At 49.8% G+C, this 27,461-nt stretch overlaps 1 protein-coding gene across 1 annotated transcript in view; it reads left to right on the top strand.

The window, feature by feature from the left end:
• npr1b (natriuretic peptide receptor 1b) overlaps positions 1-27,461 on the top strand; it is a 55,156-nt gene that overhangs the window by 24,511 nt on the left and 3,184 nt on the right. The window contains exons 4-18 of the mRNA XM_070967236.1: positions 1,881-1,994; positions 6,661-6,796; positions 21,197-21,291; positions 22,414-22,549; positions 22,657-22,741; positions 22,886-23,003; positions 23,093-23,167; positions 23,421-23,498; positions 23,825-23,929; positions 24,458-24,529; positions 24,619-24,781; positions 24,876-25,031; positions 25,514-25,682; positions 26,183-26,329; positions 27,249-27,372. Coding sequence (XP_070823337.1) covers positions 1,881-1,994; positions 6,661-6,796; positions 21,197-21,291; positions 22,414-22,549; positions 22,657-22,741; positions 22,886-23,003; positions 23,093-23,167; positions 23,421-23,498; positions 23,825-23,929; positions 24,458-24,529; positions 24,619-24,781; positions 24,876-25,031; positions 25,514-25,682; positions 26,183-26,329; positions 27,249-27,372 — 1,773 coding nt within the window. The remainder of the gene's footprint in view (positions 1-1,880; positions 1,995-6,660; positions 6,797-21,196; positions 21,292-22,413; positions 22,550-22,656; positions 22,742-22,885; positions 23,004-23,092; positions 23,168-23,420; positions 23,499-23,824; positions 23,930-24,457; positions 24,530-24,618; positions 24,782-24,875; positions 25,032-25,513; positions 25,683-26,182; positions 26,330-27,248; positions 27,373-27,461) is intronic.

The raw sequence follows: 27,461 nt of genomic DNA, 5'->3' as shown, positions 1-27,461 counted from the left end.
ACCAGGAACAGAAGAACCGTCTGTCCATCACACAGTGTCTCAGACAGCACCGGCTGAGTTTGATGGGTCCTTGGGGACAATCCAGCTGTCCTTTGTTCTCTGTCTCGTTCAGTCAGACAGTTTTCTCGCGGTCACGTTGACTTGACGTGGTCGCCCTGCGTCTTTTCCTCCAGGACTGTTCAGGTAAATGAAACTTGTCCTGTGAAGATAGGGTCAAAGGTCAACAGACACGCCCTGGATCGGGGGGGCTGAAGGACGAGCTGCCCCCCCCGGCGAGTGTTTGACGTCAGACTCAGAACCTGATTTACCAGGTTACTCTGAAGCGTCTCTTCCATCATCACCGTCTTCATCTCCTTTGTTCTCGAAATTGGTTTATTCTGTACACACACACACACACACACACACACACACACACCCACCCACACAGTGTTGTCTGCTGTTCTTCTGTCTGTCGGACGTCCTTCTGTCTTTCTTTGTCTTCTGGCTGTGAAGTGTCTTCGTCCTCTCTCTGCACAGATCTTGTCTTCATGAGTTTGATTCAGTGAAGTTTGTGGACTCGAGCGTGACGCTGTCCGTCTCACAGAGACGTCAACAAATCCTCTTCACTGGACGTCATGTCGCGCTTCTTCTGTGAAAACTGAAGACTTCTGTTCTCAGATACTTGAACGACTGCAGAAGGCGAGCTAGCCTCTGCTCTGCATGTCCTCTGTCCTCTGTCCTCTGTCCTGTCCTTAGAGTAGCATTAGCATTGCTGCTAACAGAGTTAGCTGCTGGCCGCTCTGCTGAGCTGTCGAAGGGTGGAGGTGAGTGAGGGTGCAGCAGGGTGAAGCAGCGCCCGTCTCAGTAAATAAAGATTAAATAAGGTGAAGGACGAGCTGGGCTGTGATGTCCATGGATGCTCATCAGGACAAAAGACAACAGAGGAGCTGCACTCAAATAACATGTGCGTGTTTGGAGAGACAACAGGTGGACGAGTGAAGCAACATTCAGCCTGTTTGTCTCAGGAGAGGAATTCACTGATGAAGACATAACAAACCTGAAGAGAGACGAGCTGATTGGCCGATTCCAGAGGACGCACTGGCTCATTTAAAGGCCTTAAAATGCTTAAAATCAGTCGACTCCTTTAACGAGTGGCTGACGTCGAGTGTCGGTTTTGGTGCAGAAGAGATCAGCTGATCACTGCTGCGACCGAAGTGAGCAGAAACTGAAACCTCTGATGTCGTCTGTGACAGTGAGCATCCCTTCAGCCTTTTTTACTCTGAGGTGGAGGAGGACTGATGTCCACTCACTGTCTTCACCTGATGGACAGGTGAAGCAAATGTCCACGCTGTGACTTTACAGTTCTGCTCACATGACGTCTGTTTCCTGTCCTGAGGACGGATCTGTCCTCTGTTGCTCCTCCTCAGGTTTCTTTCATTGTTTCCATGTTTTCTGTGGACCTTTAGGACAGAGGGACAGTCTCTGTGATGTGTATCTGTGATGGAAGAAGACAGCGTCCACCTTGACCGCCCACAGCTTCGCACCTCACCTCCGTATGTGTTGTGAAGATTGTCCAGCTGTGATTGGACGGTGTGCCGTCTGACGCGTCTCTGGAACATGTCAGAACAAAACTCTCTTGACTTGGACCCGTCCAGCAGGGCCAGGTGAGCGGTTCAGGTGTCCTCCAGTGTTCCGTGATGCTTTCAGGCGTCTGTCTGAACTGGTTTGTGGAGCACAAAGCAACAGCTCGTCTTCCTGTTAGCAAACAAACACCATGAGGAAACACTTCTACCTGTTTCGTTCACCTGCAGTCTTCTTCAGACTGACAGTTTCTACGTTTAGTTGCTGCTCAGTGTGTTTTCATCAGGAAACTTATTCAAATCTTTCTCTTCCTTTTCCAGAGCGTGAAGATCCTGACGTACCGAGAGCCTCAGAACCCCGAGTACAGACAGTTCGTCACCAACCTGAAGACGGACGCCCGCAAAATGTTCAACTACACCATCGAGGACTCACTGGTGAGGACCGCTTTATGTCCCGTTATCATATGTCTGCAGCGCGGCGTCCTGTGAGAACCACGTATCTCAGAAAAACAGGCTGTTTTCAGCTTTGTGACGAAGCTTTTTCAGCTCATCCAAGAGGCTTTTAAAGAGTTTACTGAGCTGAAGAAGACATGAAGGAACTCTTCATCCTTCAGCTCAGCTCAAACATTCAACATCAGCACATCAAATCAAATCAAACTTTATTTATATAATACATAATAAAATGCAACACAAAGTGCTTCACAGGAGTTAAAAAACAATATAAATCAAAATAAAGCAATAATAAAAACCCTTCCCTCCCACCCTCCGTATGTACAGACACGGCGCACACACACACACACACATCCCTGAGACATCAGGGACTGTGAGCACAGGGGGCACCCGCACCCGGGCCCACCCGTGCCCGACAGACCGGTGGACCCCACACCAAGGTAGGGAGTCGCCCGACCAGCCGGGCCAAAAGGGCCCGAGGACAGCCCCCCCTGCAACAGATCAGACACATCTCTCAGTGTGGGGGAGCTGCCGAGGAAACACTGGAATTAAAAAAATAAACATTTAAAAGAAGAAAAGTTCATAAGATAATGAGTAAGGTAAATAAAATAGGGTAAAATAATACAAGATATAAAACATGAGCACTGAATGAAATAAGATGAGTAAAGGAAATAAATTATATATAAACTATAAATGATAACTATAGATAAACTATAAATAAAATGAGTAAATAAACATGTCGTTAAAACATACAACTAAAATATGATAAGAAGCCTGATTAAAGGATGAGATAATCAAACATATGAATTGAAAGCCTGATTAAAAAAGTGAGTCTTGAGCCTCTTTTTAAAAACATCAACGGTCTCTGTGGCCCTGAGGTTCTCCGGCAGGCTGTTCCACAGTCGGGGGCCATAATGACTAAAAGCCGCCTCCCCGTGTGTTTTAGTTCTTACTTTTGGTATGGTTCAGAGGCCGGAGCCGGAGGACCTCAGCGTCCGCGAGGGTTGATATGGTAAAAGAAGGTCAGATAAATAAGTATTTGGAGATACGAGCTTTCCACTGGACAGGAAGGACTCTGAAGAGTAAGTGACGCTGTCAGATGAATGTAATTTATAACAGATGTGCTGCAGTGGAAGAATGAAGTTGTATAAAGTAAAAAATATCCAAGTACAAATCCTTCAAATGCACTTCAGTACAGTTCTTGAGTAAATGTACTTTACTTTAGGGTTCACCCTGTGGACACCATGAATATGCTGGACATCCTCAGGTCTCACTGCTGGTGGACAAAGACAACGTGACCTCGTAGAAATGGAGTAAATTAGGCTGTTAAACACGACGAATGTGATGACTGGAAAATATCAACACATTCGAGTGTAAACGTGTAATCAGTCAGTGTCTGTGCAGCTGGTTCAGTTTAGAGAGGCTGATTTAGTCTGCGCACGCATACACACACACACACACACACACACACACACACACACACACACACACACACACACACACACAGGCAGAGATGGAGAAAACAAAGGTAACGCAGCTCTGACTCCTCTGGCCTCAGATCAGCTCGACACATGGCTAACTGCTGCTGATGTTATCACCTGACGTAACCATGACAACAGGCCTCTTGTCCTGGGCAGATCAAATCCCATTAAAGGACAAAACGAACAGCACGTCAGTCCGTCTCTCAGCACTGTCTGTCTTCCTGTCTGTGGCTCTCCGCCGCGAGCTCATTGGTTCCTTCTGAGGATGTAAAAACACCTGACAGGTATAAAGTTTCATGTAAAAAAGGTTCAGTGCTTTAATCAATCAGCTGCTGGCTGTCGTTCTGTCAGACACTGGAGGAGATAGAGCGCTCGATGGGGATTAATCACCTTTGGTGCTGCAGTGAGTGAGTGTGGAGTGGAGCTCAATGAGGAAGAAGGTCTGTGACACACACACACACACACACACACACACACACACACACACACACACACACACACACTAAAGTGATGCTGGGATCTATTATTCTCAATCAAACGTTGTTTATTTAGGTTGTCAGCCAGTTAACACTCTGCGGCGCATCTATGAACACTGCTAAGCTAAGCTAAGCTAAGCAGCAGGTTAGCTTAGCTTAGCATGGAGACTGGACACGGCCAGCTGGGCTCTGTCCTCCAAAGCTCATTAATGAACAGCTTTCTTGGCTCTGAGCAGGTGAAAGCTGACCTGAGACCAGGCCTGAGGCTCCAGGGTGGCGCAGCTAACCCGCCAGTCTGATGAAGACGGTGTGCATGAACATTTCTGTCTTTGCGTGCGCAGACTCTCATGCTTCTGGCTCCAGTTGACGCCTGAGGAAGCTTCTGGCGAGCTGCTGCGTCTTTCCACCGTCTGTCTTAATAAGCGTCTTCCTCTTTGGAGGTTTGGAGTCTGTCTGTTTAGGTCAGAAGGTTTTGTGCCGCCATGCTGTTGAAAAGGCAGTTCAGGGGCAGAAAGTCGTCTCTTCGCTGGAGGCCTTTATTGTGAAACATCGACAGGAAGTCGCTGAGAGCTGGTTTAGCTTGTGTAGCTCCTCGTGCTGCTGCAGTGACTGTTGGCTGCTGTCAGACCTGAAGCTCTCAGCTGACAAAGAGTCTTAAATGTCCTGAGAGTTCAGCAACATGAAATAAAATAATGGATGGCTGTCTGCGGAGGACAGCTGAACTCCTTTCAGGGAACTGTATCCGGACACATCATCGAGGTTACAAACCATCCGATCTTTCTGTTCACGCCTGGTTTTTTGATGCCTCCTCGTTGAAATCAGATCTCTGTCCTCCAGAGCGAATCCTGCGTCTGAGTAATTTGAGGTGGGGACAAATCAGCCCAGAGCTCTGTGGTCTGTCCAGTCAGAGGAAGCTTAATGAACTCTGTGGATCGTCTGTCTCCTCTTGTCAGATGTGGTAGCCTCAGTTTTTCCTTCCTCTGTGAAAACATGCTGTCAGTTTGTGCTGGTGTGTGAGCTCCTGTGTGAGTGAACACACACCGTCACACACACATTTCCTGCTGTGCTTCATTCATTTTCCACTCGGTTCTGTTCAATAACTCGTCTTTTCTCTCTTTCATGGCACAGGACAGACGTGTAATCAGTGATCAGAGGCCTGATCTTTAACCTTCTGTTGTTCACGCACGCCAGTTCGACCATCAGATGGTCGTTAGCTCGATCACATGATCCAACTGTGACCATTTACACCTGCAGTAACATGAGTTTTTCCTGAGTCAGATAACGTGTCCAGACACAGATCACATCAGGTGTAAATGGGGTCTGAAAGACAAAAAAAGAAGTTGTTGACGATAGAGTTGGGCTAGCAGTTTCCCCCTGTTTCCAGTCTTTCTGCTAAGCTAAGCTAAGCTAAGCTAAGCTAAGACATCAGTCTGTTCTGGATGCTCGGAGCTGAAACTGATGTGTTGGACTGTTCCTTCACAATCAGCTGCTGAACGCAGATTATCCTGCACTAACATGCTCAGCTGTCTCACAGGACACCAGTTTGTCCCTTATCAGGCACCATATGTGTGTGAGTCATGAAGGCAGGTTGTCTGTCCTTTAATCAGCAGCAACAGACAGACAGACAGACAGACAGACAGACAGACAGACAGACAGACAGACAGCTAGCTGAGGGACGCTAATGTAGTTAACAGACACAGCTCAGCAATACACACAGACACACACACACACACACACACACACACACACACACACACACAAACACACACACAAACAGGATACATCAAAGGAAACAAGGAGCATCAGGACATAAACGCAACACGACCAGCAGTCACATGACTGATGATCCATCTGTCAGGTGACCTTTGACCTTTTCAGGCACGTATAATGATGACCAGAAGCATTTCCTGGTCGTCCTCGTGTCTTTCCTGCAGGCTGGAGCTCCCTGAGCGCTGATGCTCTGTGGGCGTATCGGCTTAAAAACACTGCATGATGACATTCACAGAGCTGCATTTCATATTTCGGTATTTTGGAAATCCTGATATTTTGGCGAGGGTTGAGTGTAAAGTTATGTGGGTTTGACTGATTCTTGGCTGTACAAGACAGTTTCATTTCATTGGACTCACAGCTGAGGCTGGAGTCTGCTGCGACTGTCGAGTCCAGTTCACTTCGACCCATTTTAAGGATCCAGATGCCGTTTAACGCAGTGATGATCACAAATCTGCCGTAAATCAGTCAGTCGTCAGGCGGCGCAGAGAGTGGAGCTAATGCTACTGCTAAAGCTGGAAGAATCACTTGTGCAGCTTTAGCAGTTTAGCTGTGACAGCTAGCGAGCTAACAGCTGTTCATCAAAAACACATCAGATCAGACCATCCAGTGGTCAAACTGGTCAGACAGACAAACAAACAAACAAACAGCTCATTTCAGCGTCATTTCACACCGCCGCCCTCGCCGCAAGGTACAAACCTGCCGGCTTCTGAGTGCCCCCCCCCCCCCCCCCCCCCCAGTACAAACACATGCAGGTTCATCATTGGCGACTCTAAATATCCTGAAGGTGTGTGTCATTTAAAATGCCCACAGTGAGAGCAGACAGGAAGTTATCATAAAGCTCATAATAGAAACATAACCAGGCTGAAGAGGAAGAGGAAGAAAAAACAACAATAAAGGGATTTTATCCTGTTTTCCTTCCTCCAGATGAACATCATAGCCGGAGGGTTTTACGACGGTTTGATGCTCTACACTCACGCTCTGAACGAGACCATGTCGCTGTCCGCCGGCCGGCCTCCGGGCAGAGTCGTCACCAAGAGGATGTGGAACCGAACCTTCCACGGTTGGTGCTTCTTCATCATTTCTGTGTGGTTTTATGTCTTCTTATGTTCTGTGAGAGGGACTTCTTCTTCTTCTCCTCCTCCTCCTCCTTCTTCTTCTTCTTCCTCTTCTTCTCCTCCTTCCTCTGCGTCTTCTTCTTCTTCTTCTTCTTCTTCTGCTGTAGCAGTCACCAGTTAAGGTTGAACCTCATGTTTTTTAATTGTTTCGCTCACAGAGATGCAGATAAGATTCAGATTTCTCAGGGTTTAGTGTGTGTCATGGATGGAGGAGAGCAGCTGAGGAATGATAATACATTAGGATGAGGGTGGGGGATGACAGAGTAGGGGTGGACTGATGGAACCGGGGGTGTTCAGGCTCAGGGTGGGGGGAGCCTTGTCTTCACTCACAGCTAACCCGACAGGTTTCCTCTCTGGACTCAGCGGCTCTTTGTTCCTTCAGTCGTCGACACTTTAAATACGATTTTAAAAGGTCATTGGCATAAATTCACAAATGTCTCCATGAGTAAATTCATTTATTCCTTCAATATGAGCTGATATTCGTTCATAAATGCAGGTTTTTTGTCTGGCTGCAGGGAATTCATGTGGGAGATTGGATTTCTGAACTTCAGGCTGCAGCTTTTCGTTCCGCTGTGGTAAAAATAGAAAGTCAGTCTTTCTGTTTGTTGTTTGCTGTTTGTCAGATTGAAGGTGGACGTTCTGGGCTGTTAACAGGTGAAACTGCGTGCGTACATGTTACTGATGAGCTGCAGATGTGAGCAGCTGGAGGCTCGTTCACCGCAGACATATCTGTCATTGATTCAGTCAGACGTGTCATTTGGTTTTCAGACACTCAAGTTTTAATGTGAAATCTGAAAAGCACTTCAGCCTGAAATGAATCCGGCCCCCTGACGGTTGACACCCACTCGAGTGAGATGGCTGCTGACACGGAGGTCAGATTCACTGCGAGAGGCTGTGGAGGTTATTATATGTGAGGAGTCCTGTTCACCAGGTGATGCTGCCTGCGCCTCCTGCTCAGCTCCTGTGGGAGTGACGTCATCCATATTCAAACATCTGGAATACATATTTCATCGAGCATTTAAAGCACGTCTTTAGTCATCTGATACGTTGTTCTGTCTTCCTGACGAGCACCCTTTGCTGTCCACTGTCTAAACATGTTTTATACTTAGAAGAAGGACATGGTGTGAAGCAGCCTGAGCTCTGCTGCAGGCTCTGTTCGTACCTCCGAGCGTCTGACGGAGGCTCCTCCACCTGCGAACAAAAAGCACCATGAACGCGACGTTGATCGGCTTCAGGTGAATCCATCAGTGGACGTTTGTGTTGTTTGTCTTCACAGACAGAAGCTTCACTTTGCTGTGAGGGACTTTAAAGCTCCAGGCCTCGTCCTGCCCCCCCATCTTTCTGCTGACAGCTGACAGGTGATTCAGAGGGCGGGGCTGTGGGCTGTGTAATGCATTCAGGTCTAGATGAATGTCAGGAACAGCCTTCGATGATTGGCCCCCGCTCTGCTCTGACTTCAGTGTGACTGGTGACTGAGGTGTGTGGTGAATGTGGACCTCGGCCCTCCGAGCCGCCTCTTGTTGTTGGCCTCTGCTGCTCTCATTGTGCTGCATTTCCCTCTTCACAGAGCTTATCTCAGAGCTCGTATCGGTGACGCTGCGCCCTCGGCCAGTGCCAGTTTTCTACGCAGCCTTTCAAGAATGTGCAGTATGTTCTGCTCTGATAGCGGCTGGGCAGGAAGTAAAAAGCCGTTTATCTGCAGCTGTTAGAGACAGAGAGGGTCGAAGGGTGTGAACCCCGAGCGATCCACAGCTGGACCGGAGTCCAGAGCGGAAACCCTGATCGACTCACGGTTCTGTTCGATAGACAGGGCCCACGACTCCAGACCCCCACCATACATTCAACACGTTACCTCTCGATGCCAGGACCAGCTGACTTCTTCTTTCGGCCTTTTGCTGCTTTTCAGGCGGCGACTGGAGCTTGTGCTCATGAAGCCGTCGTACATAGAGGAGCACGTTAGCGGCGTTAGCTGTCGTGAGACATCGTGCACTGACGGAGGCTGCAAAGTCTTTGTTTAGATCGCAGCGTCACAAAAAACACAATGATGACGGCTGACCTAAAGTTTGATGGAGCATCATCGATCATCAGGGTCAACAGCAGGTTGGTCCACCTGCTGGAGCGACGAGAAGATGAAGTTTGAAGATGATTTTATCATTTAGAACAAATGAAATATACACAGCAACGATGCTTCTAAACGTGAACAAAGAAGTTCAGTGAAGAACCAGGAAGCAGCAGCGTCTTCAGATGAGTCTGCTCTGATCTTTAATGAATCACTGCAGCTGCTGTGTGAAAGCTTGTTAACTGCAGCCTCTGATTGGAGGACTGTCCTCACAGGTGTTTACCTTCATTAAGCCACACGCTAACGACACCGAGCCGCTGCAAAGTGAACACGACCATAGAAACTGCTCCACCAAACACTTTCTGATTGGCTGTTTCTGTCATCATTGTACCAATTAGCTGCTCAGAAACTCCCATCATGCTGTGCGTTGTCATCGTGCCGCTCTGCGTCGGCCGCTGTGATTGGCTCGGCTGATTCACGCTGAGGAGATGAGCGACGTGACTGGCTGAGAGTGTTTTCATTAATGGCCACGCCTCCTGGAAACGAGGACCAGCCGTCATGATCAGTGGCTCCTGTGGGTCCTGAGCTGGAAGCGCCTGAAGACTCATCTTCATCGTGGTATCTTCATCATCCACGATGGAGATGGCAGAAGTCATTCGTGCGTAACGCTGCTGTGGAGTCACAGAATCCTCCGTGAAACACACTCTGTGGATATTTGGCCTCTCTGCACAGATTTCTTTTGCAGCAGCGACATTTCATCTTCATCGTCTCACATGCAGAGGTCTGTGTCGTGTTACAGTAAAGAGGTCTGCACATTCATGTGTTATCAGGTTATCTTTACAGCTCTGACCTCTGACCTCCATCCAAACCGCCTGCCGTCAGAGAAGACGCTGGCGTCGTGGAGGAGGAAGAGGAGCTGGATGACAGCTTCATCCGTCGTGTTTGATCCGTAAACACAAACCAGATGAGCTCGTGTGGAGCCGCCATCGTTCCATCAGCGCTGACTCGTTTCTCCAGTCCACTGTTTTTATTCACCGGGTCTGTTTTTACCAGATCAGCTCGTTTCTCTGACGCGTGAAGCTCACGTTGTATATAAAGCCAGCTGTGTGCGGCCTCGTTTCCTCCATGTTGCCTTTATGTGTGGAAATGTTGAAAGTGAAATCGTAGCACACATCAGTGAAACGTCCGCTGACCTGATGTCTCGCAGTGACTCAGCTGCATTAAACGTCCTCTGGGTGTGTTCAGGTGCTGGCAGCTCAGGTTCACGTTGGTTTCATTCAGACGTTTTACTGACGTTTAACTGAAGCTTTCCCAGACGTTAAGTCCAGGTATGAGTCTGACGAGTCGCTTCATTCACGCTTCACGAAGCATTTCATCAGTCAAGAAGAAGTCTCTCCCTCTGCGTTTATGTCCCTTCTCATATAAGGAATGTTTTGACCTCCTCACACTCCTCCTCCTCCTCCATGCAGCTTGGAGGGAGGTGACATGACGGTCAACACAGACGTAAAACTCTTAACTTTCCGGAGTCGTAACCTCCCGTCTCACTCTTGGCTCTCTCTTATCCACGGTGGACCTCCTGGATTGAGCTTCATCCTTTCACCTGTACCTGAAGCGACAGCCACACCGACGCAGCGTCCAGCGTTTTGAGTCTCAGCTCAGGATGAAAACATGAAGCAGCCGCTTCCTGCAGACATGAGGGATAAAAACGGGAACAGAAAGCCGCCGTCTTCCGCCAGACGGCGTTGTGTTAGCAGGACGAGCGTCAGACCTCTTCTTCTTTGGTCTGCAGGGTGGCGAGCAGGTACCTCGTGTCGCCCACATTAAACACAGTAAGCCGTGGCTTGTGGTGTAGCAGCTGTAAACATCAGTGTGTGAGAGGAAGTGATTTATCGCGGTTGTCAGACGGAGTTAGCTCCTGGCAGAGCTGTAAAAACCGAGCTGACGTGAACGTGATGCGGCGTTTGAGTGGCCATCGTGACGCCTCGAACATCTCTGCAGCTGGGAAAGACACATCAGGTCCTTCCAGGTTCGGGACGGACCAGCAGATGTTTCCCCTCTGCTTCTCTTCAGGAGGCTGGAGAGGAAGCAGAGAGGGAAGGAACACGCCAGCGCTCGGCCCGCCGGCGACAGAAAGCAGGGATCGGCTCGGCCGTCTGTCTCTGAAGCTCGTTTGCATTTCTGCAGGCGCAGATGTCACGCAGATTGTTTCCACTTCATCCTGATGCTGTGCTGCGTTCAAGAGTCTATTAATAAGATGCAGGTGGGAGGCTCGTGGCGTCTGAGAACAGGAAACCCAGTGCGCTCGCTCTTATTTGGCCTGCTGATGCTGCCAGAGGTTTGTTTGTTCTGGATCGTGTAACAGAGCTCAGCCAATCAGAACTGAGAACTAGACGCGCTGTAGTGGTTTTGGATGCGTGGGCCAGAGGTCGACATTGACCCACCAAACCGATCGGTCGACTGCTCGCGTGGGCCGATACGTCTGCGGCAGCGTGACGTCAGCGTAGAATATGAGAGGAATATACTGTCAGCAGTACACCGTGAAATCTGATTATACACAGAGTACTGTGTCTGTCCCAGCTGTTTACTGCAGCTGAGAGTAAAAAAGACGTCCGTTCAGTTCAGTCTTCATCATATTTAGTTAATGAGACTAAAAACACGCGGCAGCTCTTCGTCCTGAACGTGCAGCTTCGTGTGGCGTCTCGCTGATCTTGTTGGAAAGTGCTGACGGTTGTTATTGTGGGTCTGAAGGAGGTTTGTGTGCGTCAGAGGTGAGTCCAGCCTGATGAATGACACGAAACTCCACCGACTTCCTCTGTCACAACCTCTCCAAAACACACAAACCACACAGCTGACGGCTGAGAGAGCTCTCACACACACACACACACACGCACACACACACACACACACACACAGACACACACACACACAGACACGCGCACACACACGCACATGCACACACACACACACACACGTGCACACACACACACACACACGCGCACACACACAGACACACGCACACACGCACACACACGCACACGTACACACGCACACACACACACGCGCACACACGCACACACACACACATGCACACACACACACACAGACACACGCACACACGCACACACACACACACGTGCACACACACACACACACACGCACACACACACACACACAGACACACGCACACACACACACACACACGTACACACGCACACACACACACACACACACACACACACGTGCACACACACGCACACACACACACACACACACACAGACACACGCACACACACGCGCGCACACACACACACATGCACACACACACACACACACACACACACACACGCACATGTACACACGCACACACACACGCACACGCACACACGCACACACACGCACATCCTCTCTCTCCTCGCTCGTCCTCAGGTCGGACCCGTTTACCTGCGCACACCTACGACACTCGTCATCTCGGCCAATGACGAGCCGTCGTCGCCTGATCTGTCCAATGAGAGGAGCAGCAGCGCTGGTCTCTCTGAGGGTTTCTGTGTCTCTGGTGGACATCTGTCTCCAGACGTCTCTGTTTAAGTCGTGCTGTTTGCTCGGCTGAGCCGGAGAGTCGAGGTGGTGTTTATTCTGAAGGGTCAGGGGTCAGAGGTCATCGGGGATCATCGGTGTGGAGGAGGAAAGTGGTGACTGACAGTGAGAGAACTGATGGCACTCAATGTGAGCCACAGGACGCGTCCTGGGTGACGGTTGGTGGCTTTTTGGTCCAAAAGAAAACGTGAATTGATGTGATTCCTGTGCAGAAAATCACTTCCTGTCCTCCATCTGTCCGCCACAACAAAAGAGCGACGTGACGTCATGGCGAGCAGCCAGTGAGGGACACCTTTCTCTGACTGACGTGAACACGTCAGAGCTCCTGCTCACAGAGGTCGAACGCTGTGGTTTCAGTGAGCTGGCGAGTTTTTCTCCTGTTTCTTCATCAAGCTTCTTCCTCACGGAGACTCTGGACGTGGAGCTGCTTATTTGTCCTGCGTTTCGTCTCTTTCTGTCCTTCGAACCTCCTTCTCCGCCTCTTTGTTTTTCCATCCGTCTGTCCTCCGTTGGCGTCCCCGCTGTCGTCGCCGTGTTTGACCTCAGGTTAAAGAACCTCCGTCAGCTCAAACTGTGGACGGATGGAGAGAAACACTTCAGTTTGGGTGACGAACGGCTTCCTGCGGCGTTCATAAACACTGAGCAAGTGTTTGAAAAGCTAATGTCCACCGTTCTTTTAGATTTGACTTGATTTAAATTCACCGTGAAGACGATGATCATTTATTTTTGGAGTTATTTCGTCAAACTTTCCTGGAAAAAGTAGACTTATGGAAATGTGTACTAATCATGTTGAAAATGCAGAGTTTTGAGTCGGAACAGGTTTTAATCAGTTTCAGCTGGTTGATCGACCGACTCTTTGGGGTGAAAATAAAGCTTTCTGTCTGTGATTAGCATCTGATTAAAGCTAAAGGTGGAATTTTTGATTTCTGGAAATGTTTTTTCTGCGTGGGTCCCCGTTTGGTTTGTGTGCTCGTCCAGCTAACGTTAAAAAAAGCAGCTTGGAAAGTATTTTAAGAACAAAAGAAGAAGAAAGTTCACGCGTGCAGACGAAATGCAGCTCAGCAAAGTTTACAGCAAAGAAAAAACAGAAGAATGAAAGAAAAACAGGAAAGATGCATAAAAACAGAATGAATGTGAAATAAGATGAAGAGTAAAACTCACTTTTATAATAACAGTAAAAATAAGGTGATGAAAGCAGAAACAGAGCGCAGATCATAAGAAGAATAAACCAGATACATGATGAAAACCAGGTGAAATCCAACATTTTGAAATAAATGCGGACGAGTTTCAATCCTGGAAAGACGAACTAGTTAAAGAGCAAAATGAAGGAACAAGTTTGAACTTTTAGATTTTCTGACGAAGGAAAGTTTCCAGCCGCAGGAAACAAAGTTCACAGTTCAGGTGAAAGTGAAACATTACCTGTGACAGGTGTGTCCACCTGTCCGTCCCCACGTTACTGTCCGTCTGTGACGTCCTGATCTCAGTCCTGCTCTGTATGCAGAAACACAGCTCAGCTCAGAGCTGCAGTGTGATGAACTTCATCATCGTCACTGATGAAGAGTGGGCTAATTACCCTGATGAATATTCATTATGTAATTATCGGTAAGCGTGAGGGTATTTTTCCTTCTCGTAGTCTGTCTGAGACATTTTGTTTGTTCCTGGATGCTTCTCTGTTCACCCAGTGAGGACGTGGTTTATTTTTAGTCTGTGGACAGTTTGATCGGGGACATTTACAGTCGGTGTTATTGAACTCGTCAAAGCTTCAGACTTTTCCCTCCAGCGTCTCGTTGTTGTCCACCCTCCGTGTGAGCAGCTGATTCTGCCGCCGTCTCTTTCACCATCCTTCATTTCTCGTCTCGTCTCTCTATCGTGTTTCTGTCATTCAATCACGCCAGCGTCTCCCCTCATCCATCTCCCCTCCTTAGTGAAAGAGACCCCATCCCTCCTCGTCTGCCTGTCAGAAGCCTCAGTTAGGGGAGGCGAGACCCCCAAAATAGCCTGGAAATCTAATCGTGTGAAACCAGATCCTCCTGCCTCCTCCTGCCTCCTCCCCGTCCTTGTTTCTCCTCCACCCTGCTGCCCTCTGCTCCTCCTGTCTGTTCTCTCTGCCTTTTCTCTGCTGTCGACGTCCATCACTGAACGGTCTTTACGCAGTGTCTCTTAGCCTCTCTTAGTGTCCCTTAATGTCTGTTAGCGTCTGTTAGCGTCTCTTCACATCTTTTTGATCGTCAAGTCTATAAAATGTCAGGAAACAGAGAAAACTCAACTCTCATCTGACAATTTTAGCTCATTGATGAGGTCTGACCAACAGTCCAAAACCCCAAAGTGTTTAAATGACAGTAATTTCAGCTACGACAGCAAATGTCGGCCTGTCGAGCCGTTCACTGTCTGCGCAGTGTACGACACCCTCAGTACTGGATTTTCTTTTTTTCAGTATCTAATGTTTTCCAGCTCCTTCGGCTGATTGCTCATATCAATATATGCACATATTGGTTCCTCCTGATTACAGAGAGCATCGTCTCTCCTGCAGCAGGATTCATGTACCTCCTCTCATCATGGAGCAGATTCAGATGTAAAAAACAGTCCAAAAATGAAAACTCTGCTTCTCTTTGTTCTTCGTGGATTCAGCCTGACGCCTCTTTAGACGAGCAGTTAAATTTGTGGCGTTGAAGAAACGTGGCTCCTCCTCGCGCTCACGTTTACTTCCTTTAAAAGCTTTTACTGGCTGAGATCAGTGACGTATTGACGTCTTTGCGGTTTTCACTTCCTGCCCTCAAACTGAATTTAACGGCCTGTTAAAGGTTTATTTCTGTGTGTTATATGTTCACTGACACACCTGAGGAGAAGCCACATGGACTGACGGTGGACTCGTCCACAGGACAAATCTCATTCAGGTCACATGAGTGAAGACGGCTCTGATGAATGATTCAAGCAGAAGCTCCTCTGCACTCGGTGGTTTGGTCTTATTTGAGAAGCTGTTGTGGAGCCGGAGTTGCAGATAAGGAGTCTGTCCTCTGTCCAGGTCTCTGCAGGTCCAGAGCTGTTTCTGTGTTCAGTGGAAGCTGCCCAGCATCTGCTCGTTAAAGCGGACTCGCTGCTCGATGCTTCTTCGCCTCTCCAGCTCGGTGCAGGCGGCGCAGTCACAGCCGTCGCTGACGCCGTCTCATGAACACACGTCACAGGAAATACTTTCAAAAGACTGTTTCAAAGTGTCTCCAGATCTGGATGCGACGCACACGGAGGAGGTCTGCTCTTTGGATCAGTGGTTGTGAGTCCAGCTCGTGTAATATGCAAACCATCTGCTGAGGTGGGCGTCTAAATCTGTCCTCAGCTGAACGTCCTCTGGCTGCGTCCAGGATCTCTGGAAGCTGTTTCCTGAGACGAGCTCACACTTCACAAGACATTTTGTCTTCTGCCTGATTGATCTCTGGACGCCTGCAGAGGGAGACGACAGCTGAGACCACCATACGTTCACATACTGTACTTTATGTCCCCTGCTGGCTGCCGTAGATTAGCCCCTTCAGCTCTCCACCATGCGCGCACACACACACACACACACACACGCTCCGTTGCTGGGTGATGAACCTGTTCGGTCTGATCTGACCTGCCTGATCAGAGAGGACAGACGTTATAATGAGATTTGTCAACGTCCTCGAATCTTTATTTATAAAAGCAGCAGGATAAAGCCTGGATGCGGTGATCCTGGTTACTAGGCAACAGCTTCCAGCCGCAGGACCAACGCAGGCTCCTGAAAACAGACCTGTGACAGGAAGTTCCTTCATGAGACAGACCCAGCAGCCATCAGTGTCGATGAGGACGGTCAGCGATGGACAGACGGATAGTTTTACACACAGTGAGTGTGAGACTGCTCGCAGAATCTTTTAGATGGTCTCTGTGAAGGTGTTCTGTCCTCAAGCTGTCTTCATGCTGCACACAGCCTCAGTCTGCAGGAGTTCCTTACCTGGCCGAAAGGTGCGCAGCCTGCAGCTCTTCATCAGCTCCTCCTCGTTCCATCACTTCCTTAGACGGACAGACGGACGGACAGGCGGACAGACAGGCGGACGGACAGACAGACAGACGGACGGATGGATAATAAAATAATGATAATTAAATTAATAATTCAAAACACGTGATCACGTTTAGGAAATCAGATCCGTCGTCTGAGCTGAACCTGCAGCCCCCGCACAGACCCCCCCCCATTCATGCACATTAATACTTAACAGTAATGGAGGCAAAATTATAGATAAGGAGGGAGAAGGAGTGTGTGTGTGTGTGTGTGTGTGTGTGTGTGTGTGTGTGTGTGTGTGTGTGTGTGTGTGTGTGTGTGTGAGAGACAGAAAAGGAAAAGGCGAGAATGAGAGAGCGATGGGGAGGTGGTGGGGGGGTAATAAGATTTCATCAGAGATAATATTCTTGACAAATAGGACACAGGAGAAGGGGGGAGGCGGGCTGTAGAAACCATGAATAGGAGCGAGCACAGATCAGATTACAGCCGCTGGTTCTCGTCCATTAACTAATGGACGGCCACTTCTCGCCGTCTTTCATGGACCGGGCGTCCCGCACAGATCTGTTGTTGTGTTCATCGGGTTCAGCTCGGCACAGAAAAGACAGTGTCCGCCGTTCGTTCACGTGTCTGCCGGCGTTCAGAGGCGAAGGAGGAAGAAGCCCGATGACGTCTGACAGCTGCCGCCATGACGGGCAGAAGAGGTGCTGTTCTTGGTGCTACGCACATGAATACTGACTCCTGATCAGTTGCAGCTTTCAGCTCCACAGCTTCACCTGTACCCCACAGTCTCTGTGTTTACGCGTCCTGTTTATGCTCAGTCATCGAGTGTGATGGAGGCCGGTGACGGCGGTGACGGCGGTGACGGCGGTGACGGCGGTGACGGCGGTGACGGCGGTGACGGCGGTGGAGCAGCTGGCGGAGGAGGCGTTTGATCTGGAGCCTGTCTTCAGGGATCCTGCTGTCCTCTCTGGTTCAAAGCTTCAAGCCTGATTCTCCTCTGAACACATCCATCACAGCTTTGCTGCACCTGCAACAAACCCAGCAGTGATGTCACAGTGTCCTGGAGCACACCTGTGCCTCGCAGCCATGTGAATAATGAAACCGCTGGAGGTCAGAACAAAGTGCAGAATCAGAGTTCGTGTCCAGACTGTGGGCGGGTTTAAGGTTAAGATAAGGGAAAGATCTGATTTCTGCATCAGAACCTGGACGTTCTCCAGCTGCTGTCGGAGCCCGAACACGAGCGTGAAAACGCCGAATGATGGGCGTCGGGACCTGAGGGGTCAGATCCAGGATCGGACCAACGTTCAGAGATGATGTTCAGGTTCGAGTCCAGTCCGGTCACATGGTCTTGGCTGACCTCGCCGACGTGGTGCATCAGTCAGTGGAAAGAACACAGTTTTAATGACGTAAAGAAAAGCACTATGGGTAAACAGACCAGCTGCGTGGCGGGTAACACAAACACGCTCTGCGACCTGAGCTGAGTTGTTCTGCTGCCACATTGATTTCTGATCGGTCGTCATTGAACGTGTAGAGAAACCTCTGAATGCCGGATATTTATTTCCAGATCATTCCTGCATCCTTCATCAGCCTTCAGAATGTGCCTCCACCTGACTGAGCTGCACACCTGAAGCCGCCAGCGCACACCTGGACATTTTCTAATGAAAGGAGTCGTGATGAACGTCAATTAGAGAAGCCATTATCGCGCCGCTGCTGCATTGAGCCTGACGCCAATTTTCATCTCAGCGCCTCGTCTTCCTGCAGCTGCTGCGATTGTTCTGCGTCCTCGCCGCAGCTCCGGCGCTCGGCCGGTCTCTCCGCCTCTCACACGAGGCTGAATCGTGTCTGATTAAAAGTGGAAATCAGGAGGTTGAGCTGCAGCTCTGCTCTCGTCTCTCAGAGCTGCTTTTATCTGTCAATGCAAACTGTCTCAAAGGACAGATTCAGCAGCTCAGGAGCGGTGACACAGCCTCTGCAGGCTGTCATCTGTCCCTCCGGGACATGGCCCCTCTCAGTGGGAGTGATCTTCAGCAGAGTTAATCAATCGAATCTCCTCCACAGTCACTTCAGACAAAGTCTCCTCTCTGTGATTCGTCCTTTGGTTTGATGAACTGTGTGTCTTCAGTCATGAGGACTTTACACTGGGAGCACGTCAGGAAGGATTCTCTGAACAGGACGAGTGATGACAGCAAACCAAACCTGTCCCGGTGCTCATGTGTCTGCTGGACGGCCGTTTGAAGACAGACGTGACGGTAAAGGTTCAGACAGCCGCCTCTGCTGGAGCCATCAGCTGACGGCACGTCGCAACGCTGGCTGAGGTTTTGAGTCGAGCTCAAGCAGCTCTCAGCTCGTCTCGTTGGACGCCTGTCAGGACCTCGACGTGCAGGACGGTCCGACAGACGGCCTGTTCTCACTCGTGGTGCGTCACATGACGTAGTGTGAAGAGCAAGGAAAGTCCACCTGTGGAGGAGGTTTGGGTGGTTGGATGAGCCGAGCTCAGGACCTCCACCCAGAGACCAGCGCCCGTGTCCTGAGTCCCAGCAGGCTTCACTGTCAAAGTCCACCCGGACGTTTCTAATGTTCTGTCATTACTGCTAGCTTAGATAACGGAGCCCTGCACATGGAACAGTGATGCTAACGGGCTGTGGACGAGGCGTCCAGTGTGATCTTTGAGGACAGCTGATGGTCGTGTTTCCAGGACGAGCTGAACATCATGACGGCTCATCTGTGTTCAGACAGACGTCAACCATTCACATGAACCATTGTTCTTTCCTGTTGCTGGAAATGCTGACCTTCACTTGCCTTTTGTTCTCACACACACACGCACGCACGCACACACACACACACACACACACACACACGCACGCACACAGAAAAAACAACAAACACACCCTCATTCCTGGAAAGCAGTGCATCACCAGGAACACATAAACTCACACAGGTCAGTGAACACAGCATCACATGGCTCTGTGTGTGTGTGTGTGTGTGTGTGTGTGTGTGTGTGTGTGTGTGTGTGTGTGTGTGTGTGCGTGTGTGTGCGCGTGTGCGTGCGTGTGGTCAAGTTATATTTATGACTTTCATAAGAGCTCTGACATTTCAGCTTCAGGAGCGCGCCCCCGTCCAATGAGCACGCCTCTAAATGTCATCGTCCGCCGCTCGCCGCCTCATTATCTGACACTCTGACCCCGCCTCCTCATGACATCACCGTTTCAAATATCATTTTGCATTTTATTTATTTGTTGTTGTTCATTTAGTTATTATCATTTCCGTCTGTCTGTCTGTCTGTCCGTCCGTCCGTCCGTCTGTCTGTCTGTCTGTCTGTCTGTCCGTCTGTCCGTCTGTCCGTCCGTCTGTCTGTCTGTCTGTCTGTCTGTCTGTCTCTCTCTCTGTCTGTCTCTCTTGTTGTTGTACTTCCTGTTTTTCCTCTTTATGAAAGCAGAAGTTGATCATATCTATATATTCTATCTATATATTATCTGTATATCTGTGAGTTTCTGACTCTCTTATCTCTCTTTTATGTTCTCTGTCGAATGTGAACATTTAGTTTTACTGTCATACGATGAACCTTGAACTGAAGCTGCTAAACACACATGAAACTATAAATACAAAAGAGCAGTAAAGTACAGTGAAAGAGAACAAGGAGTCATTTTTTAATACAGCAGCACTGCAGGAGGAAACTCACGTCATGAACAAAGAAATTAGCATATTTTCTAAGAAAACTGATTTCTGTGCATCCCTGTGTTTCAGTGTTCACTCTGGACTTCACGTATTCCTTCCTTTTCTGTGTACTTTGTGTTTTTGTACTGCATTGATGAGTCACTCATGTGTAACAGCAGCCTGTCACAGAGACGCTCAGCTGTGTGTGTGTGTGTGTGTGTGTGTGTGTGTGTCTGCAGGTTTAATGGATTCATTTCCTTTCATCCTGTCATCCTCTGATTCCATCGTGCTTCTGTTGGATCATTTTATTCTTTATTTCCTCGTTCTCATGTTTTTGTCGCTCGTACAAACTTCCTGGATGTTTTCTTGTTTTCTTCTTCTTTTGTCTTCTTCATGTGTTCATGCGTGACCTCACCGACCAATCACTGCCTGCTCCCTGCTGATCCTTAATCACCTTGTTGCTATGGAGATGAGTCGTCTGGATCTTAATGGCCCCGTTTCCCACACACACACACACACACACACACACACACACACACACACACACACACACGCACACGCACACACACACACTCTCTGCCCTGCTGGCTGTTGGCTGTAATTAACCTCTGATGGCTATTTTCACAAATCACAGAGGTTCAGTTGACCCCCCCAAAGTAAAGGTACTGCAGTATTGTGTCCCCTGTGTCTGTTGTCCTCTTGTCTCTGGTCTCTGTCTGTCTCCACACATGATTACAAACACACTCAACTTTAATCTGATGTCTCAGTGAGACGGATGTTTCACAGGTTGGACGTGGACTTCATTGTCTCTCTTAAACGTCCTGTCGTTGGACGTTTGTGTCAGATATCAGAAAACGGGCTGAATAATCATTAATCATTAATTAAACCTTCAGCAGCTTTACAATCAAGGCGTCCTGTCTCTGCCTCTGTCTCTGTCTGTCTCTGCACTCGTCCCTGTGTGTGAGGACACGTGGGTGCTCGTCAGCTCAGTGAACCGTCTGTCTCAACTCTGTGCTTGTTTGTGTCCCTCAGGTGTAACAGGGTTGGTCCACCTGGACGAGAACGGAGACAGAGAGACAGACTTTGCTCTGTGGGACATGATGGACACCAACACCAGCACATTCCAGGTCCTCTCTCTCTCTCTCTCTCTCACACACACACACACACACACACACACACACACACACACACACACACACACACACACAAAGTCTGACCCATGGGAGCCAATCACAGGCCATCTCAGAGAGAGGGAGCTCCTATTGGCTGCTGTACAGATGCAGGTGTGCGTGGACGTCCCTTCAGACATCTGTCCACTCTATGTTTGGAGGACTGAAAGTCTGATTGGATGGCATAAATTCAGAAAGTCGTGCAACTAAATGTCCCAAAAATCCTTCGCCTGCATCAGCGCGTGGAGCCGTCTGCAGCTTTGAGTCCATTCAGAGGGGACGTCTGTCTCCGTGGACTCAGCCGGACCTCAGACGAGTAATCAGAGGTTTATTTATCGTCATCCAGCAGGGATTCTTCCAAATGACTCATTCACAGGAGGTGTTTGGAGTAATAATCAAGGCTGTAGTTTGGACAGGGGACAGGGGGACATGTCCTCTGACTCTGAAGGTTTCATATTCATCGATTCACCAAAGCGCCTCGACACAGAAGCTTCAGCCTGTCGTCTCACTGATGACTGTTTGCAGTAATCAGGCTGGACAAGCAGCAGCGCTTTAGCACGTCCTCCCCTGGGTATCGCCTCTCAGGCTACACGGAGGCTCCGCCGTCCGATTGGTCGAAGTCGTCCCTGCAGGCAGTGAAAACTTCTCCACGTGTCCGACCTTCGCCCTCGTATGTCTGAGGTTTTTTCTTCTGTTCTCGCTCTTCGTCAGTTCCTTCACACTCTCTGATAGATTCTGTCAATCGGAGTGTCGCGCAGGTTGGACCTGTCCTCTGTCTCTGTAATGTCTCTGTAACACCATGCAGACGTCGTCTCACTGCTGCTGGAAAATGTCTCTTTGAGAAAGAGAATGAAGAAGCGCTGCTTTACTGTGTAAAAACACTGCGTTATTGAACCTGACGCAGTATTTTGTGTGTACAATCTTACTTTGAAAGGTGTTAAATACATTTAGTGCAGTAAAAAGTACAAAAAGTAATAATATTTCATTAAATAAATGGAAATACTCAAACAAGCTGAAAAAGTGCAGTACTTTAAATGTGCTTTACTGTAGTATTTTGGGATACTTTTTGTGTGTCTTCAGATAGTTCTGGTGTACAACAGCTCGGAGGAGCAGCTCACCTCCATCCCTGGAACCATGCTGCACTGTCTGGGCGGAGTCTGTCCTCCCGATGTCCCCGTCTGCGGCTTCAAGAACGACAACCCCGTCTGTCTCGCAAGTCAGTGGACGGGACCGGACGGCGTCCACTGCGGTCACACGCTGTCTTAACATTGTGTCTTTGAATGTGGACGCAGACGTTCTGAAAGAGTTTTGTCCCTCTGACAGAGACCATCACCATCCATCAGATGATTTCCATCGTGCTCTTCTTCATCCTCACGATGACCCTCACCGTCGCTGTCTTCATCTACAGGTGAGAGCCGCGGCCGTCCGCTCTGATTAAACTGATATCGTCTGAGCCGACGTCTCTGATGCTGGACCGTGCCGGAGACTCAGAGTCAGGAGAAGTGGTCTCTGCAGCTCTGATGGACATGTTTGTTCCCTGCGTCTCCTGCAGGAGGATGAAGCTGGAGAAGGAGCTGGTGGCTCAGCTCTGGAGGATCTGCTGGGAAGACATCCAGATGAGCAACCTGGACAAGGTGCTGCGCAGCGGCAGCAGGATCACACTGTCCCTGGTCAGCACACACACACACGCACACACGCACACACACACACACACACACACACACACACACACACACACTGATCCTGTGTCTGTCTCCAGAGAGGCTCGAACTACGGCTCCCTCATGACTGGAGACGGAAACCTGCAGGTGTTTGCAAAGACTGGATACTACAAGGTCAGTGTCCCGTCTGTCTGTCTTTCCTGTCTGTCTGTTCTCTGTCTCTGTCTCGTTTAACTTCCTGTCTGCACAGGAAGTGGGAGTGTGTCGCTGCTTGAGCTCCATGTGATCAAATATCTGACAGCTTTCAGTCTCTAACGGGCTCATGAGGCCTCTCCTCTGGCTTCCCGTGCACAGATCTGGGATCAGCTGCTGACCGCTCGCAGTGTGTGTGCTTCATTGTGTGTTTTAACCGTGTGATGTCTTCCAGGGAAACATCGTGGCCATCAAGTACACCAACAGGAAGCGCATCGAGCTGAACAGGAAGGTGCTGTTTGAGCTCAAACATGTGAGTCTGCTGCTTCTTTACAGCCACGTTTGCCTTTGAATATTAAATATTTAAATATTTCTTCACTGGACACCAGCAGGTTGATCCAGCTCCCGCTGCAGCGCCACCTTCAGGACAAACGGCACATTTTAGCTTTAAGAACAGATGAATCATTAGGACGTCTTTGATACTGAAGCTGTAATGAACAGAGAGACACCTGCAGACTGTCTGTCCTGCTGTGACTGTGTGTGTGTGTGTGTGTGTGTGTGTGTGTGTGTGTGTGTGTGTGTGTGTGTGTGTGTGTGTGTGTGTGTGTGTGTGTGTTCATATATCCTGTGGTTGTTTAGATGCGAGACGTTCAGAACGAACACCTGACCAGGTTCATTGGAGCGTGCATCGACCATCCAAACGTCTGCATCATCACAGAGTACTGTCCCCGAGGAAGTCTGCAGGTACGCCTACCTGTATTCACCTGCCTGCCTGTCTGTCTGTCTGTCTGTCTGTCTGCCTGCCTGCCTGCCTGCCTGTCTGTCTGTCTGTCTGTCTGTCTGTCTGTCTGTCTGCCTGCCTGCCTGCCTGCCTGCCTGTCTGTCTGTCTGTCTGTCTGTCTGTCTGTCTGTCTGTCTGTCTGCCTGCCTGCCTGCCTGTCTGTCTGTCTGTCTCTCTTTCTGTCTGCCTGCCTGTCTGCCTGCCTGCCTGTCTGCCTGTCTGTCTGTCTGTCTGTCTGTCTGTCTGTCTGCCTGCCTGCCTGCCTGCCTGCCTGTCTGTCTGTCTGTCTGTCTGCCTGTCTGCCTGCCTGCCTGCCTGCCTGCCTGCCTGCCTGCCTGCCTGCCTGCCTGCCTGCCTGCCTGTCTGTCTGTCTGTCTGCCTGCCTGCCTGCCTGCCTGCCTGCCTGCCTGTCTGTCTGTCTGTCTGTCTGTCTGTCTGTCTGTCTGTCTGTCTGTCTGTCTGCGGGTTAACGGTCTGTGTTGTGTCTTCAGGACATCTTGGAGAACGACAGCATCACTCTGGACTGGATGTTCAAATATTCCCTCATTAACGACATCGTCAAGGTGACTTTCTCTCTTCCTGTTTCTTCGTCTTCACCGTTTGAACATCGTTCAGCTTCGGCTTCATCTGCTGCGTCTTCCTCTCTCTGCAGGGCATGGTCTTCCTCCACAACAGCGTCATCTTCTCTCACGGTAAACTCAAGTCCTCCAACTGCGTCGTGGACAACCGCTTCGTCCTGAAGATCACGGACTACGGCCTGTGCAGCTTTCAGTGCGACAGCGACTCTGGAAAAGACGCTCACGCCTACTACGCCCGTGAGTCGCCGCTTCAGCCATTCGTCCGTTCGTCTGTACACATTCATCCTTAAATTCAGTGCCTCCTCCTCCTCTTCCTCTCCTCCCCCTGCAGAGAGGCTGTGGATGGCTCCGGAGCTGCTCAGGATGGAGTCTCCTACTCTTCAGGGAACTCAGAAAGGAGACGTGTACAGCTTCGGCATCATCCTCCAGGAGGTGGCGCTGCGCCGAGGAGCCTTTTACCTGGAGGGAGACCCGCTCAGCCCGAAAGGTAGGACGCAGTCTGTGCAGAGGACAGACCAAGTCTGACCGTCCTCGCAGGTCAGCGCTCTTCTTCTCTGGTTTTGGACGATCTGTACAAAACAAATGAAAATAAAAAAATAGATGTAGAAAATATTTTTGTGTGTAAGAATGAGACGAATGAACACGATAAGCCTAAAGATTCACAGACAGACATAAAAATCAAACATGAGAAGAAGAAAACAAGCAGCTGAACGTGTTTTTGACCTGACTGACGACGGCTGAGGAGGAGGAGGAGGACATGAGAGGGAAGCACTGAAGAGACGAAGATGAAGATGATTTCTGGTTGTTCTCTCACCTGTCGGCAGCAGTGATGATCAGCCCGCTGCACGATGACTCAGCAGATTTTTCCAGAAACACTTTCCAGACTTGAATCGTCCATTAAAACCTCTGATGCTCCAGAAGACAGCGAGCTTCAGACTGAACCTTCTCGACCGTCTCGTCCCTCCGCAGAGATCGTGGACCGGGTGGTCCTGGGCGAGTGGCCCTGCCTCAGGCCCACCGTCGACCCCCAGAGTCACAGCCCCGAGCTGGGTCAGCTGATGCAGCGCTGCTGGGCCGAGGAGCCGACGGAGCGGCCGGAGTTCAACCACATCCGCCTGCTGCTGCGCAAGCAGAACAAGTGAGTGGTGACGGAGAGGGTGGTGAGGGAGAGGGTGGAGACGAGAGGGTGGTGAGGAAGAGGGTGGAGACGAGAGGGTGGAGAGGAAGAGAGTGGAGACGAGAGGGTGGTGACGAAGTGAGTGGTGATGGAGAAGGTGGTGACAAAGGGTGGTGAGGAAGAGGGTGGCGTCAGTCAGATGTGACTTCCTGTTGAGGCTCTGAGCTGATTGGTTCCTATTGAAATACTACTGATGGTAACTGTACTGCAGAGTGAGAGACAAACACAGGTGACGGTCAACCTGTGACACTGTGCGTGTGTGTGCGTGTGTGTGCGTGCGTGTGTGTGCGTGTGTGTGTGCGTGCGTGCGTGCGTGCGTGTGTGTGTGCGTGTGTGTGTGCGCGTGTGTGCGTGCGTGCGTGTGTGTGTGTGTGTGTGTGCGTGTGCGTGCGTGCGTGCGTGCGTGCGTGCGTGCGTGTGTGTGCGCGCGCGCGTGCGTGTACATGTGTGTGTGTCTTCAGGGAGTCGAGGACCAACATCCTGGACAACCTTCTGTCCCGTATGGAGCAGTACGCCAACAACCTGGAGGAGCTGGTGGAGGAGCGAACACAAGCTTACCATGAGGAGAAACGCAAGGCCGAAGCCCTGCTGTACCAGATACTACCACAGTCAGTACTGCATGTAATACTGCTGCTGTACCAGATACTACCACAGTCAGTACTGCATGTAATACTGCTGCTGTACCAGATACTACCACAGTCAGTACTGCATGTAATACTGCTGCTGTACCAGATACTACCACAGTCAGTACTGCATGTAATACTGCTGCTGTACCAGATACTACCACAGTCAGTACTGCATGTAATACTGCTGCTGTACCAGATACTACCACAGTCAGTACTGCATGTAATACTGCTGCTGTACCAGATACTACCACAGTCAGTACTGCATGTAATACTGCTGCTGTACCAGATACTACCACAGTCAGTACTGCATGTAATACTGCTGCTGTACCAGATACTACCACAGTCAGTACTGCATGTAATACTGCTGCTGTACCAGATACTACCACAGTCAGTACTGCATGTAATACTGCTGCTGTACCAGATACTACCACAGTCAGTACTGCATGTAATACTGCTGCTGTACCAGATACTACCACAGTCAGTACTGCATGTAATACTGCTGCTGTACCAGATACTACCACAGTCAGTACTGCATGTAATACTGCTGCTGTACCAGATACTACCACAGTCAGTACTGCATGTAATACTGCTGCTGTACCAGATACTACCAGTCAGTACTGCATGTAATACTGCTGCTGTACCAGATACTACCACAGTCAGTACTGCATGTAATACTGCTGCTGTACCAGATACTACCAGTCAGTACTGCATGTAATACTGCTGCTGTACCAGATACTACCAGTCAGTACTGCATGTAATACTGCTGCTGTACCAGATACTACCACAGTCACAGTCTCTCCCCCTCCCCCTCCCCCTCCCCCTCCCCCTCCCTGTCTCCCTCACTCCCTCACTCCCCCCCACCCCCCCGTCTCCCTGTCTCTGTCTCTGTCTCTGTCCTCAGTTCAGTGGCGGAGCAGTTGAAGCGTGGTGAGACGGTTCAGGCTGAGGCCTTTGACTCGGTCACCATCTACTTCAGTGACATCGTTGGTTTCACGGCGCTCTCTGCGGAGAGCACGCCCATGGAGGTGAGTCCCGCCTACTTCCTGTTTGTCTGTGACGGACGCTCGATGGTCCGTGTGTTGGTCCCAGGCTAACAGGCTAACAGGTGTCGGGC

The sequence above is a fragment of the Chaetodon trifascialis genome, chromosome 7 (assembly GCF_039877785.1).
Source record: "Chaetodon trifascialis isolate fChaTrf1 chromosome 7, fChaTrf1.hap1, whole genome shotgun sequence".
Lineage (NCBI taxonomy): Eukaryota > Metazoa > Chordata > Actinopteri > Chaetodontiformes > Chaetodontidae > Chaetodon > Chaetodon trifascialis.
The sequence above is the reverse complement of the archived record's forward strand: the minus strand, read 5'-3'. Positions and strand labels throughout refer to the sequence as shown.